The 15,357-nt window shown below is 42.7% G+C and overlaps 1 protein-coding gene across 1 annotated transcript; it reads left to right on the top strand.

Annotated features, from left to right (window-relative positions):
• The first annotated feature begins 1,740 nt into the window (after nt 1–1,740).
• Nucleotides 1,741–13,081, top strand: SPON2 (spondin 2). Its single transcript, XM_069977259.1, has 6 exons — nt 1,741–2,005; nt 2,348–2,570; nt 5,220–5,443; nt 9,497–9,688; nt 10,436–10,610; nt 11,513–13,081. Exons 2-6 carry the CDS (start codon nt 2,360–2,362, stop codon nt 11,689–11,691), a joined length of 981 nt encoding a protein of 326 aa, XP_069833360.1. The 5' UTR covers nt 1,741–2,005; nt 2,348–2,359; the 3' UTR covers nt 11,692–13,081.
• The last annotated feature ends 2,276 nt before the right edge of the window (nt 13,082–15,357 follow it).

The raw sequence follows: 15,357 nt of genomic DNA, 5'->3' as shown, positions 1-15,357 counted from the left end.
GCTTTGTTCCACCGGGATCAGTGCCTGACTGGATCCAGGTCACTGCCCTCTACTGTGTGGCTAGTATCCCTAGGGTGGGCAAGGTGTTCTAGCACTGCATGCTAATGGTTTCTTACTTTATACAGAAAAATCTGTGTCTGTCTTGCTCTCTCTCTAGACTGCACTGAACTAGAGAACTCCTCCCACCAGGAACTAGACTTCATTTCTATGGGCATACTAAGCTTTCCTGTAATTGGTGGGGGCTGTGTGTGTGTGAGAGAGAAGAGATATGATAGGGTGGAAAAAGGAGGGAAATCAGTCTGCACCTATGACTGGACAAAATAATAACAGATGACAAAACAGTTAACCCAATACTTTCCTCAGCGGGGGAAACCATTTCCTCAGTGGGGAAGACATAGAAGACACTTAGACCATCTCCCACTCTGAACCTGAGATGGATCAGAGTGGATCACAACATTGACTGGTGTGTGTGGACAATACAAGACCTGACCTGACTGCTCTATTAAAGGGACAGCACGCTAATTGTATTGGGAATAGATCTGTTGGGATTTTGGGAGAATTATTGGTAAAAACCTCTTCAACTAGAAAAAAAAAAAAAAAAGGACAGGGGGGGGGGGGGGGGGTGTCAATACATTCACTATATATACTTCATACTTCATACTTTCTTGCACTGCCCTTGAGAATCTTCCAAAATGGAGGAGGGGGAGGGCTAAGCATTTACGTTCCTAGCCAATGAGTCAGGAATGTCAATGATCAAGACAGTCCTTCTAAAAATTACTAATAGCCTCTTATTTACACTGAGACTTATAGCAGCAAAATTACTGATTTTAAAGTGAGTCCATGAGGATGAAAATGCAGTCAAAACCGCAGACACACATGTTATAGAGCAGGATGAGCTAAGCCAAATAATACATAGTGTTGTATAACAGGTCATTTAGTTATTCACTTAAATTTTTCTCATTCTCGGCTTAAGAGTCCAGTGGGCGGTCCTACTCAGTGCACACTTAGGGTCCTTTTAGACAAATTGATTTTTAACAATAAACAATGATAAATGATTGTAAATGAGAGCTATATATAACAATTTTTTGCACTATAATTGTTCCGTGTAATAGAGCCCTTATACAGAAAAGGCTGTCAATCACTGAGTAGGACCACCCACTAGACTCCTAAACCCAATGACAAGTTGTATGTAAGCATATCAATCTGCTCAGCTCCTCCTTCTCTACAACATGATGCCCGCAGATTTCCTAGCGGCTTCCCTGTGATCTACGGCAGCCATATTTTTACAATTTGGGTTAATACAATCAGTGTAGATGTGCTTCATGGGTTCTGTATAAAGCATAGTACTGGCACAGCGCCACAAGATATGAACTTAATGTCATTATATAGATATTATATATCTATATGTCATTATATAGATATTATATATCTCCTCATACATAATAATACCCAATATTATTGCCTCGCTGGAATCTATTGTTCTCGGAACAATGAACGAGCTGGAGAAACTCTCTTCCTAAGCCTCAGAGGAACAATGTGAAGTTATTAAATCTCATAAATGAATCGCCCGACAGTCACACATGTTCTCTCCTGAAAAGCCAACAGTTAAACTTCCCCTCCGGAGAGTCATTACTTTCACGTATGAGAATTTTTTACACCGTGACATTTCCCAAATGTACCAACGAGGAAGAAAAAAAAAAAAATCCACAGGGGCTGGATAGAGCGAGGGAAGGGGGGCTAGGACTTTGCAGAACTTAATTTGTTTAGTCAGCGATCTGTGATTTTTATTGGAGAAACTTGGACCAACTGGCACAGACACACTTCCAATAAGTAAATGGTTGTCGAGCGCTGCCTTAAAGTGCGTGGTCTTAAGGTTACAATCATTTTTGGACAAAGGGGACCTTCTGGAGGCATAAATAGATCTGTTCCTCCTTTTACCCTCACCAGAAGAGTTTAGCTGCCAGCAAACACAGGTGCCCCTGCTTCCCTGAACTCTGCAAGGCTTGTAAGTAACTTTCACCTCTACTTTCTTCTAATATTAGCAACTTTCATACATTTTCAGCACATGCAGCAGAACTGAATTTGTCAGGTTTTACCAGCTGAATGACATAGCCAGCTCTGCTTTGTCCACATGCTCGGCTCTGCTACATCAGTGCACGTTCTTGTTTTTTTGTTTTTTCCCCCCAAATCATTGAATTGTAAACGGAATACAGTGCAAATGTATTCTGCCCTGCTGCTCCCAGGCGGATTATAACTAAATGCATTGCAGATGTTTTCCTGGGTAGATAAAGGGACTTGTTCCTTTATTCATTTCTGGATTTTTTTTATTTTTTATTTTTTCCAATAGAGAGTGGAAAACATGATTCCGACGTATGGATCCTGCAGACTTGTCCTGACTGTGTTATCGATTGTTGGTTATTCCAGCTGTCTTCCCCTGAGTGAAGATCCTATTTGCACTGCAGAGGAGATTGCTAAGTATAGCATAGTCTTCACTGGGAAATGGAGCCTAGCTTCTTTCCCTAAACAATATCCCCTGTACAGGCCCCCGGCTCAGTGGTCATCATTGTTGGGTAAGTGAATATGGCATGACATGAAAAATCTATCATCTATCCCATATCTATCTATCTATCTATCTATCTATCTATCTATCTATCTATCTACCTGTCTATTATCTATCTATTGATCGATCTATAATCTATCTATCTATCTATCTATCTATATCCTATCTATCCATCTGTCTATCTATCTCCTATATATCTGTCTGTCTCACATCTATCTGTCTAAAAAAAAAGTCCCCGTCACCTGTTAGATTGATTATCATACATAGTAGTTGTGCTATGTATAGTACTATATATTGGCCATAGGTGGAGCAACCAAAGTAGTCAAGGGATATGACTAAACAATGTCAAGATGGCTAATAAAGATTGGGGTGGTGTAAAGATGTGTCTAAAGGCGCAGCCTGTTCCAGCTTACAGACCCCTAGTCACTCCATGGTGCCTTGATAATATGGCGTGTGATGGATCATATGTCCTTGATGTGCCCTTTTATAAATTGGACAACCTGGAGGTATAATATGGGTCTAAAGAGGGCTACGTAGAATATGAAACCACAAGAATACTGTTTCCTGATATCTCAGGCCCTGCACTAGGCATAACACTTGAGATTTCTGTGGAGGGCCCCTCTAAATGAGTTATCCCACCAGGACCACCCCTCCCCATATGCCTTTGTTGGGCACATAGACATTATGGAGGGTGCTCGGGTCATAGACCCTTACAGGCTGCGGTTGCTGCTTTGGTACAAGTGAGCCATCCATGTATTATGTGCTTGGCCCTTCACCCAAATGCCTGCCAAATAATACCGCATACCATCTGCAGCTTGTGGTGAAGGACAGGATGCTTTATTCCCATGGAAAATCCACTGTTTGCCTGGAGCTGAACTCAGGAGTCAGGTCACTGCTGCAGCTTTCAGGGGGTTCCTGGGATGGGACAGCCCTATAACAGAGATGAACACCAACTTACGTCCACCAATTGGATCAACCTTTCAGCCTTGGCGCAGGAATAGGGACTCCTGTTGCTAACAAAAGCACCTTATTGCACACGATAAAATGTACAGTAGAAAAGAGCCACGCATTTCAATGCCGATCTGGCGTCTTTATCCAGGTCATACTTTGAGCTTGATAAAGACGCCAGATCAGCATTGAAACGCGTCGCTCTTTTCTACTGTACATTTTATCGGAGTGTGCAATAAAGTGGTGCTTTTGTTAGCAACAAGAGTCCCTATACCTGCGCTAAGGCTAAAAGGTTTGTCCAATTGGTGGATGTAAGTTGGTGTACTCGGGGCAATCAAATCGTGACAGATGACAATTGCGGGATCACAAGCCGGGCTGCGGTACTTCTGCTCAATACAAATGCTTCATAGAGTTGTGCCTAGTTCAGCACAACCTAACCAGGTTAGTTTCCATTTAATGAACGACACCTGTCGCATGATCCATTGAAGATACTACACGATAGTGCGCCTCTGTTTTTTGTATGTTTGTCTAACTGTTGACAACAGAGATGAAGTGATAGAAAGTAGGGTCAGTTTTAATAACCTTGATCACTGCTATTTGTTGTAGCTGTTTGAGACCCAAAATAAGCACCTTGGGGACTGAGACCTGATGATCTGGTGACCAATGAGCATGGACTGAGCATCTTCAGCTTCTGATGGTTTTCTTTTATTGTGGGATACTTTTGCATAAGTTAGCTTATGGAGACTTATATAGGTGCAATGCTTCATGGGAAAAAGTATGCAGGTTAGCTCATACTAGCCAAACCATCTATCCTTCTGGATACTCTGGTATGGCTGTTATAGGGCTGTTTTTTTTCCCTCTGGAGAAATGTTAGTTTGCAAGCTGTTACATTGTGCACTACGCAGGGACCTTGCACATAGAGCCTGTAATGGATCCATATTACATGTGTGACATTATATGGTGCAGTTTCGGGTGACGATGGTTTATTATAGAATATACAATGGAGCATGCCTTGTATGTAGTCAGAGGCTCTCATAGGTACATTATAGGCCTGTACCCTGCAATGGCTGCTGTATTATGGATCCATACAATATACAGTATATGGATATACTTATACTGTGGCTGTGGATGAACCCTACTAATCTCCCTAAGAGAATAAACTTTGGATCTGGTCGGATTCAGCCATTTAGTTGCTTGGGATAGTTGACTCATTCTTGCACTTTAACTTTGGGGTAGAACATCTGGTAGCATATTAATGATAATGGACACACAATGTGGCTACCGGCATCTTACCTCGGCCATGATGGCAGCATCAAATGGTTTTCAATCTTTAGACATATTAGAAGGTCATATTGGCATGATCCAGGAACTTCCTTGGCTTCCCACCATGTCCTGAGTACTTTCCTATGCACCACTATGGGGGAGGGAGGGGGGCATTCAATGTTAGTCAACCACCAGTCATGGTGTACTTGTAAGTATAGAAGGAAACCATAAATGTTGGATCATTGCTAGTTTGGCTTGAAGTTGAATGTCTCAATTTACCTCTAGTGGCTTCATCATTGCCTCATAAGAATAACGATTCTCCTTTGTTTCACCAAATGAGTTAAATAGACTTCACCGCCCCTATACTCACATGTCTGTGGTTTACTAACAGTCCAGCATGAGAGAATCCAGGCCTATGAGATGACAATAGAATTCTCTAATCCAACAGGAGTGAGTCATAGCTCTGACTACCACATGTGGAAAAAAAACGTCCATGCCAGCAACGGAGTGCGTGACTTTGCTGAGAAGGGAGAAGCCTGGGCCCTAATGAAGGAGATCGAGGCAGCGGGGGAGAAAATCCAAAGTGTGCATGGCATCTTTTCTGCTCCATCCATCTCTAGCGGGACAGGCCAGTCCTCAACTGAGCTGGAGGCACATTCTAGGCACCCCTATGTAAGTACTTGTTGCAAAACTACAACTCCAAGCATGCTTCTATATCCATGGAGCATGAATTTATAGTATATGGATCCTATAATGAGTTTCTCATTTGGTTTGGATTTCCCCTTTTTGTGGTTACAGAATGTTCTCTGGCCCCTATGTTGCTATATTATCAGCCCTTAACACAGCAATGTTATATGCCCCCAATGTGGTCATTGGTTATCCAACTATTGCCCCTTGTTCTACCTCTACATCCCTATGTAAGTCTGTTTCTGCCCCCCCCCCCCCCCCCAGATGATCATACCACCTTGAAAAATTGCAACAGTTTATCTGATACGGGCGTTAATACAATATATTTGTCTAAATCAAACAAACTTGACATAGTTCTTAACAATATCTCCCGCTGGACAACACCTGATAGAAAGGGTAAGTGGATGAAACGTGTCTGATTTTTGCCCCACATGGAAACTTGTGAATGGTGTCACCTGCCTGGACACCTTCTGAATTGATTTATCCACCGAAGGAAATTGGTCAGTGGCATATTGGAGAAATAGAAGATCATCCTGAAGACAACCACAACGGAAGGTCAGCGCAATGCCAGGGAGGCAGGTAAAGACCGTAACCCTTTCTACCAGGTGTTGCCCAGTGGAGTTATCGTTAAGAACTTTGTCAACAGGGTGCACAACTTTATTGTGTCCTGGTTTGAAGCTTGTTTTTCTTTGATTTAGACAAATATATTGGATTAATGTCCAGACGAGATGGATTGCTGCAATTTGTCAAAGCGATATACCGGTCACCAAGTTTTATGGTTTGTAGCGCTGGGTGGCACGCCATATAGGATACAGGGTCCTTTTACCTTCCACCTAGCAGCACACAACTTACCATAACTAGTACAGCACTAAGTGACTTGTCCTTGGATCCCCCACTGGAGACTAAGGGTGGTATTACACGGAACGATAATCGGCCGAATTGGCCCGATTCGGCCGATTATCGCTCCGTGTAATAAATGCAACGATCAGCCGATGACAACTATCATCGGCTGATCGTTGATATAGGTTAGAACCTATATTCGTCGGGCGCCGACCGCGCACCGCTGCGTGTAATAGCGGTGCGTGGCCGGCGACTAACGATATACATTACCCATCCACGTTCCAGGGCTGTTCCTGCCGTCCGCTTCTCCCTGCGTCCCGCGCGCGCTCTAGCGTCACAGAGGCCTGTCAGCTGATAGGCCGCTCAGCCCATCACAGGCCGCGGCGGTCCGGGCCTGTGATTGGCTGAGCGGCCTACCAGCTGACAGGCTGCTGTGACGCTAGAGAGCGCGCGGGACCCCCGGGAGAAGCGGACGCAGGAGCAGCCCTGGAACGTGGATGGGTAATGTATGCCAGTTTAGCAAGGGCTGCAAGGACATCGGTAACGATGTCCTTGCAGCTCTTGTCAAACGATTATCGGGCCGTGTAATAGGTCCAGTAAACGAGCAACGATCTAGCAGATCGCTGCTCGTTTACAGGTATTATCGGGCCCTGCTCGGCCCGTGTAATACCACCCTAAGGATAATGGCTATTTTTCTTTGGCCACATCACCTACCCCCCTCTTTTTTCCTGTTCCTTTTTGTTTATAGTACTGAATGTCCTGCACTCTCTAATATCCATATTTCCTCCTAGTATTTGCTGTGTAGTAGTTGCCAGACATTTCTTTTGTAACCTTGAAGCTTTTTGGTAAGAAATCCTATATACAGTACATACTAAAGCTATTAAATAACACTAATAGCTCGTGACAACACCCCCAAAACTCAACACGCAAGAGTCTCCATGCTGCCTAGCAACAAGTTATCAACAAATAAAAACATAGCAGAAAGACCATAAATCATGGCTGTCATCGCCGCCATCCCATCCTCGGAGCACATGCTTAACTGATATTTCTGCTTCATCATCCTCTTACAGCAAATCTTCTCTGTAGAAATCACTTACAAGGTCTCTAGAAAAACAAACTTCCACCTATGAAAATTCCAATTTTCCAAGAAATCAGTGATATAATAAATATTCGTAAATTACATATTAAAGACTTGGTAAAAAGAGGATGTGAGAAGCTTTCTTCTGTGCTCACTGTCGCCCCCTACTGAGTAATTCCCGCACCGGTCCCGCACCGCTGTCTCCATACATTACCTGGCTCTGGCTGCTCGGGGTCCCAGGGTCCTGTTCTGCCGCCCAGCCAATCAGTGGCTGCGGCTGGGCAACACACTGATTGGCTGGGCGGCAGAGCAAGACGCCGGGACCCCGTGCAGCCGGAGCCAGGTAATGTATGGAGACACCGATGCGGTTAAGGGGGCGGCTGCATTACATACACGCAGCAGTCTTTCAGACCACTGCTTGTATGTAGTGATAGGGGCCTTCCAGGACCTCGGCTCGTAGCAGAAACTCGCAGCGAGTTTTTTGCTGCGAGTCGCTATGTGTGAAGGCACCCTATATGAGGAATGGGTGAAGGGAACCGACAATCCTAGGAGCACATTTCCAGCACAAAACGCGGGTCGTCATTTTTTAAGAGTATTCAACCACTTTAGGCTATGTTCACACGTCAGTATATTTTCAAAGACGAAACTCGTGATTTTTTTTCTCATATCATCCATTATGCTCAGAATTTTGCGGAGAATATAACTACTATAATATAACATGGAGAGAAAGGAACTGTTGCACATCACACCTATGGCTGACACTAATACCACCCGGCTACATTTAAAAACCAACGTCAGAATGTTGGTATACAATTTGATCAAACCATATTGCCCTATGTACCACGTGCCGGTCTCTTGGTACACATGGGTCCCTACACTATCTCCCCACTGTATCGGTCAGCGACCGCCAACCCCGCAAAGAGTGCACAAGCAGGGAAGGGAGGCCATAGACTGGCCCTGCAACCCCAATGTCACAGGACCAAACCCAAAGGGCCCCCCAAAACCCAGCAGGCACTACCGGTGGAGAAAGCTGCCGCCAAACAACACAAGTGTGAATGTGGTCTTGTACTCACCATAGCTCCTGCAGGTAGAATGGCAAAGATAGGAGGTACTTGACATCAGTGCACAGGTGTCTCCTGCTAATTTGGGTTATGTGGGTCAGAACTGCTCAGAAAAGGGAGAAAAGTAAAATACGACATGGAGAGAAAGGAGCTGTTGCACATCCCACCTATGGCTGACACTAATGCCACTCGGCTACATTTAAAAACCAACGCGAGGATGTTGGTATATAATTTGATCAAACCATATTGCCCCATGTACCACGTGCCGGTCTTCTGGTACACATGGGTCCCACATGACACATGGATCTCCACACTGTGTCGGTCAGCGTCCGCCAACCCCGCAAAGGGTGCACAAACAGGGGACCTGCACGTGGTACATCGGGCAATAGGGTTTGATCAAATTATATACCAAAATCCTGGCGTTGGTTTTTAAATGTAGCAAAGTGGCATTAGTGTCAGCCATAGGTGTGAGGTGCAGCAGCTCCTTTCTCTCCATGTCCATATATAACTACTATAATACTGCCTCCTATATACAAGAATATAACTACTATAATACTGCTCCCTATATACAAGAATATAACTACTATAATACTGCTCCTACATACAAGAATATAACTACTATAATACTGCTCCTATATACAAGAATATAACTACTATAATACTGCTCCTACATACAAGAATATAACTACCCACTTGTCTCCAGCTGCACCTCGCCTGCTGCCATTAGCAAGCCTAGCCAGGTGTAGTGACCTGGGGGGTCGCCTGCCGCAGCAAGTCCATCCTGCCTTGCGGTGGGCACTGGTGAAGACCAGTGGCCCCTTATACTCCGCTCCCTGGTGCGGTTACGCCATCGCTAGCGGTGGTTCAGCGGGTCCACAACTCCAGTCGTTACAGTGAACATGTAGGATAGCTTTGCTGTGTCACTACAGTTCTCAATAAAGTCACAGCAATAATTTTCAGTATGTGATTTATTGTGGACTGTGATTATATAATGCTTGGTTTTGCTTTAGCTGCAGTTGTAAATCTCATTTCCTCTCTGAATCTCTTCTCCTTGTTCAGGCTTCATTTATAGTGAGAATTGTGCCAAGTCCTGACTGGTTTGTAGGAGCTGATAGTATAAACCTCTGCGATGGAAAGCATTGGAAAAAGAGCGTTTCACTAGATCTCCATCCTTATGATGCTGGGACTGACAGTGGATTCACATTCTCTTCACCAAATTATGCCACCATCCCACAGGGCACCGTGTCGGAGGTATGTGTAATATCTCCACTGTAAGGGAATCGACCATTAGAAAATTTTTCAGGTTATTTGTATACAACAAAATCACACGCATAAGTCACTAAAGCCATCACAATAGGCTGATACGTCTATTTCCACAATTCGCTTATCAGCTTTGCTGTGTAGATTGGGTCAGAATAAGCAGAGTCATTCTGTTATTATAAAAAGGAAAGGTATGACACTGTTCACACTGACCACAAAGAGTAGTCACTATAAGCTGATACTTTGCATTTTCTACAGCTAACTTGTCAGCTTTGCTGTATAGATTGGGACACAATGACCCAATTAATCTAATTATCATAAGAGAAAGTGCATTATTGTTTTCACACTGACCACTACAGTAGTGACATAAAAGTAATACTTACCTTTTTATATAACTTACATAACAGCTTTCCTGTGTAGACTGGGCCATATGAGCAGAGTCATCTCATTATCATATAAGGGTTACAAATCTCACAATTGCTACTAGAACACAATAGTCTGATACTCCTGCAATATAGTAATATCTTTTCTCTTTTCTGTCCTGGTGGAAGCTTAGATGAGGCAGGATAGCAACAAAATGCACACAGATAAGTCTACAGTTTGTACGATACCCCCGCCACTCCTTGGTTGACCACCCCTACAGAAGACCACTTTTTTCAATAAGATTTTGGGTGTTCTTTTTCAAAGTTATTTAAACTTTTTGCCTCCGAAAGTGAAATTGTTTCTGTTCTGTGGCAGATTACATGCTCCTCTCCAAATCATCCAGCAAACTCATTCTTCTATCCTCGGCTAAAGAGTCTGCCACCCATCGCTAGAGTGACATTAACAAAAATAAAAGGCAAGATAACATCGTTCCTTGATATAGCATCAAATGTGACTACTACAGGGAATGAGATCAACGAAAATGCCTCAGGTAAGCTACCTCTTATCTTGTCATTTACTGGCTATGTTCACACAACGTCTTTTTTTGTTTGGCTATTTTGTGGCTGTTTTTTCGGACAGTCGTAATTATGGTGCCAAAATGTGACCGATTTATGCAAATGATGACTGTAATTTGCATAAAATGGCTGCTTTTTGGCACCAAAATGACGTCCATCTAAAAAAATAGCTGTGAAACAGCCAAAAACGATGTGTGAACATAGCCACTCTAGGGACTATGTCGATTACCGGTTGACTGGCCATTCATTTTCTTTGTAGCAGCGAATACAGAGTCAGCCTATCTTCACACAACGTATGAGACCGGCCGTTCCGTGACCCGGCCGGGTCACGGAACGGCTTGTCTCTCCCCTGATCATCCCGGCCGGTACTTAAGTACCGGTCGGATGAACTTTCCTGACGCAGAGCTCTGATGCGGGCACATCAGTGTGCGCCCACATCAGAGCTTCCCATAGCGCACAGTGAAGCGAGCGGCCGGAGCGTATACGATGTATATACGATCCGGCCAGGATCCCATTGAAGCAGAGGCAGTGTTGAAGCCAATGGCAACAACGGCCGTATTTTTACGTAGGGTGAACATAGCCTCAGTGTGGAATTACAAAGCATCCATTAAAGTGAATGAGTGCCCAATACATGGCTGGGACGTGTCTACATATTGGGAAATTCTCCTTACTCAGGTTGTTAAAGGGGGTTCTAAAGGTCCCCATATACTAATGTTGGCCATCAATATAAAATGCATTAGGGAATCCCGAGACATCTTAAGAGAGGGGACATCGGTTCAAGATGTCCATATTTCCTAACTGATTTATGGATAGTGGTGGTCTCGATAAGACAACCTCTTTGATTTGATCTGACTTTGTAGGTACTTTTTTCTTTCAGAAACACCTTTGGACTGTGAGGTCTCCGTGTGGTCCTCCTGGGGACTCTGTAAAGGCAACTGTGGAACCACTGGAGTGAAAAATCGAACCCGCTATGTCCGAATGAATGCAGCCAACAATGGGACAGCTTGTCCAACCCTCATAGAAGACAAAGATTGTGACCCCGAGAACTGTGTATAGGATAGAACAAATTGGCAGTAACTTATTTTAGGAGTAACATCAATACCTTAGTTGTAAATGATATCCAAGACTATACGGATGTATTATGTGATGGCCTAACTTGAACCTTCTGGGCCCTAATGCAAAATTTTTAATAGAGCCCCCACCTACCATATGCCATTTATAACAATGGGCCTATTGCCCCTTTAGGCACCAGGGCCTGGATGCGACTGCTATGAATGTACCCTCTATAGCTGCACTCCTGTCTATAACCAGACTCTTCCACGACTGCCTTGGAGATAAATTAACCACATGTAGGTCAACTATCTTGGCTAAGGAACGTACAGAGCAACTCCAGTCAGGCAGGAAAATTCTCCCATTTGTTCCGGTCTATTCTTGTCCATAGGGGCATTGTTATAGTAGAAGTATAGAGTACAAATATTCAGGCTAAGTGATAGATGGTCTACTGAAATCCCAACCATGCATTTGTCGCTTCCGCTTCCCCCATTACTCTATGTAGTTTATGGCAGAAAAAAAATCCTGAAAATTCTCACAAAAAGTATAATTTAAAGTTTTTGAAATTCTCACAAAAAAAGTATAATTTAAAGTTTTTGCTCCATCTGGAGTCATGTGGTGCTATACATGCCCAAAAATAAAAAATAAAAAGTTTTAATGCACTTAGAAATGATTACCTCATCATAAATGTAAATAATAATAATGATTGGAGTTGCCCTTTAAGAAAAATGTGGAATTATAAGGGAATATGTGTTATTACAGTATAACATGTGGTTGATATGATAAGCCACCCTCTTACAGACCACAAACCTGTAGACTGCCACTTCTAGATACCCTGGTGTTGTACTGTTGAATATACATGAAGAATTTCTTATCACTTAGCTAACCATAGTTTAAATTACTAACCTACAGTGCCACCCCCATCTTCAGGTTGTGTGTGGTATTACAGTTCATTTTTATTAACTTCTATGGAACTGAGCTGCAATACCGCATACAAACTGAGAACAAGAGTGGCACTGTTTCTGGAAGGAAACAGCTGTGTTTTTTTAATGAAGTTGTGTACTGGTGTCAACAAGTATAAAATACAAATTTCTAAAATACTTTGTCAGTTTTTCACAGTTTTTAAGATATCTGCTTGCAGTAAGGTCATGTGACCGATAGGCAACAACTAGGTTGAAGGTTGCAATTCAATAGCTGCAAACAGAGATAGTAAAAACTGGGATTAATATGCTGACTGAACATGTAGTTTGGTTTGCTGGTTGTTTACAGCACCCTCTAGTGGCAGGGTACAGAACTGCTATTAAATGGTATCTGTTTTATTTAAATATATGCTGTATATAGATGCTCGAAAACACTTTTTGACATTATGATGAAAATAAAGACCTATTTTAATTTATTATGGCTCTGGAAGGGTCATTTCATTCTAATTACTTAGAGACTCTGTCAGTAGGTTTATGGTGTCCTATCTCAGAGTAGCAAAAACTAGTGACAGAGAAGCTCAACTGAATGACATATTATTTACATTGTTCTGTGCAGCTGATCCCCTCCTAAATAACATGGACAATAAGTAGTCCTCTCCATTATGTGTGTGAGCCCAGTAGTCCTCAATATTCATGAGAAGCAGAAAACTTCACCCACCAGCTGCTGATTGGCAGTTACCTATCCATGCTGTGTATAGGCAGTCAGCTGTCACTCAGCAGGTGGGGGAGGGGAGAGGTGTGGCAAGAATCCTATTCTCCTGCATATTAGGAGAATGGCTGAACAGAATGATGGAAGTAATACACCGATCTGTTCAGCATTTCTGTCACTAGTTTATTGCCGGAGCCACTTGCTTCACTGTGTGAACTGACGTGTCTTTCTGCGGCCGGAATTCACCGGAGCATATACGAGCGTAAACGATGTGTGTACGCTCCGGACGGGATCCCATTGAAAATAAGGCTATGTTCCACCCCTCAAAACTACGGCTGTAGTTCTGGGTCGAGAACTACGGACGTAGTTTTACATAGTGTGAACATAGCCTAAGGCTGCGTTCACACGTACAGGATCTGCAGCAGATTTGAAGCTGTCAGTTTGCTTTGAATCTGCAACTTCAAATCTGCGCCATCAAATCTGCTGCAGATCCTGTATGTGTGAACGCACTCTAAAAGGTTTAAAAAAAAATGATGGAAAAATGAATGAGAGTTTCTGTATCGCTAGACCAGTCGTGCACAACCTGCGGCCCTGTTGCAAAACTACAGTTCCCATCAATTTTGGGGTTTGGAAAAACGAAGCCACACACATCATAAAATTTCAATCACTTTGGACAAAAAGTTTCACGTTACACATTTTATTCTATATAACATTACAAAGTTATGGGTTCATGCACAGTATTATAACATCATACAGGCTCTGAATTTTTGCAGCCGTAAAACAACACCCATTAGTGTCTATGGGGTCGTACTGTACCTACATATGCTATTTTTCTTATTAGATTCATATAGACACATTGTGCTATGCTGCACCACATGTTGCATTTAGTAGCTTTCCTACGTACCAGCACACAACTGTTAAAGGTGTTCTCAATGTCCCCTCTATAGTGTGGTGGTGCAGTATAAGAAAAAACAGAGTAACTTAAACAGCAAAAAGGTTTACGTGACAATCTCTTAAAGACACAGTACAGTATTTCCAATGACTGTTCACAAGGTGCATTTACACTTAAGAGGTGAATATGCTAGCAAGTTCCCTTTAAGAGACCTTTGGGTGAATCCTGTATTTGCCGTTAGACTGGGAACAGACAATACTTAGGTTCTGCAAAGTCTCTGAAAGTTTTAGTTAGAAGTCTTGTACTTGTGGTAAGGGGACTACCTGGAGGGCACCTGTCCATCTATGCATGGCACTCTGATGGGTGGATTCTGACAAGCTTGGCTACCGTTGCAATAAACATGAAACAGGAAGAATAACCCGTACATATGGCTATGACTGATTTGTTAATACTGGCCAAGTACACAGAGTGGCAAGCAGGGCTGGTTTTAGACTACAGTAAGTGTGGCCCTGGGCAAGGAAGTAACATGCAGTATACATATATCACACATACACCATGTATATAACATATAGTATACATATATCATACATACACCATGTATATAACATATAGTATACATATATCACACATACACCATGTATATAACATATAGTATACATATATCATACATACACCATGTATACAGCATATATCAGACATACACCATTTTTATAACTTAAAGCATACATTATCACACATACACCATGTACATAACATACCGTATACATTATCAGACATAGACCATGTATATAACATACAGTATATATATATCACACATACACCATGTATATAACATACAGTATACATATATGACACACACACACCATGTATACAGGATACATTATCACACATACACCATGTATATAACATACAGTATACATATATCACACATACACCATGTATATAACATACAGTATACATATATCATACATACACCATGTATACAGCATACATTATTACACATACACCATGTATATAACATACAGTATATATATATCACACATACACCATGTATATGTTGCAGTGAAATAATGGGAGAGAGGAGCTGGAGGGGGAGAGTGACCAGCAGGGGCAGCTCCTGTGTGCCGTCCACCTTGGTTGTAGTTTCCCTT

This window comes from Dendropsophus ebraccatus, chromosome 7 (assembly GCF_027789765.1).
Source record: "Dendropsophus ebraccatus isolate aDenEbr1 chromosome 7, aDenEbr1.pat, whole genome shotgun sequence".
Classification (NCBI taxonomy): Eukaryota; Metazoa; Chordata; class Amphibia; order Anura; family Hylidae; genus Dendropsophus; species Dendropsophus ebraccatus.
This window is presented reverse-complemented; position numbering and strand designations above follow the sequence as displayed.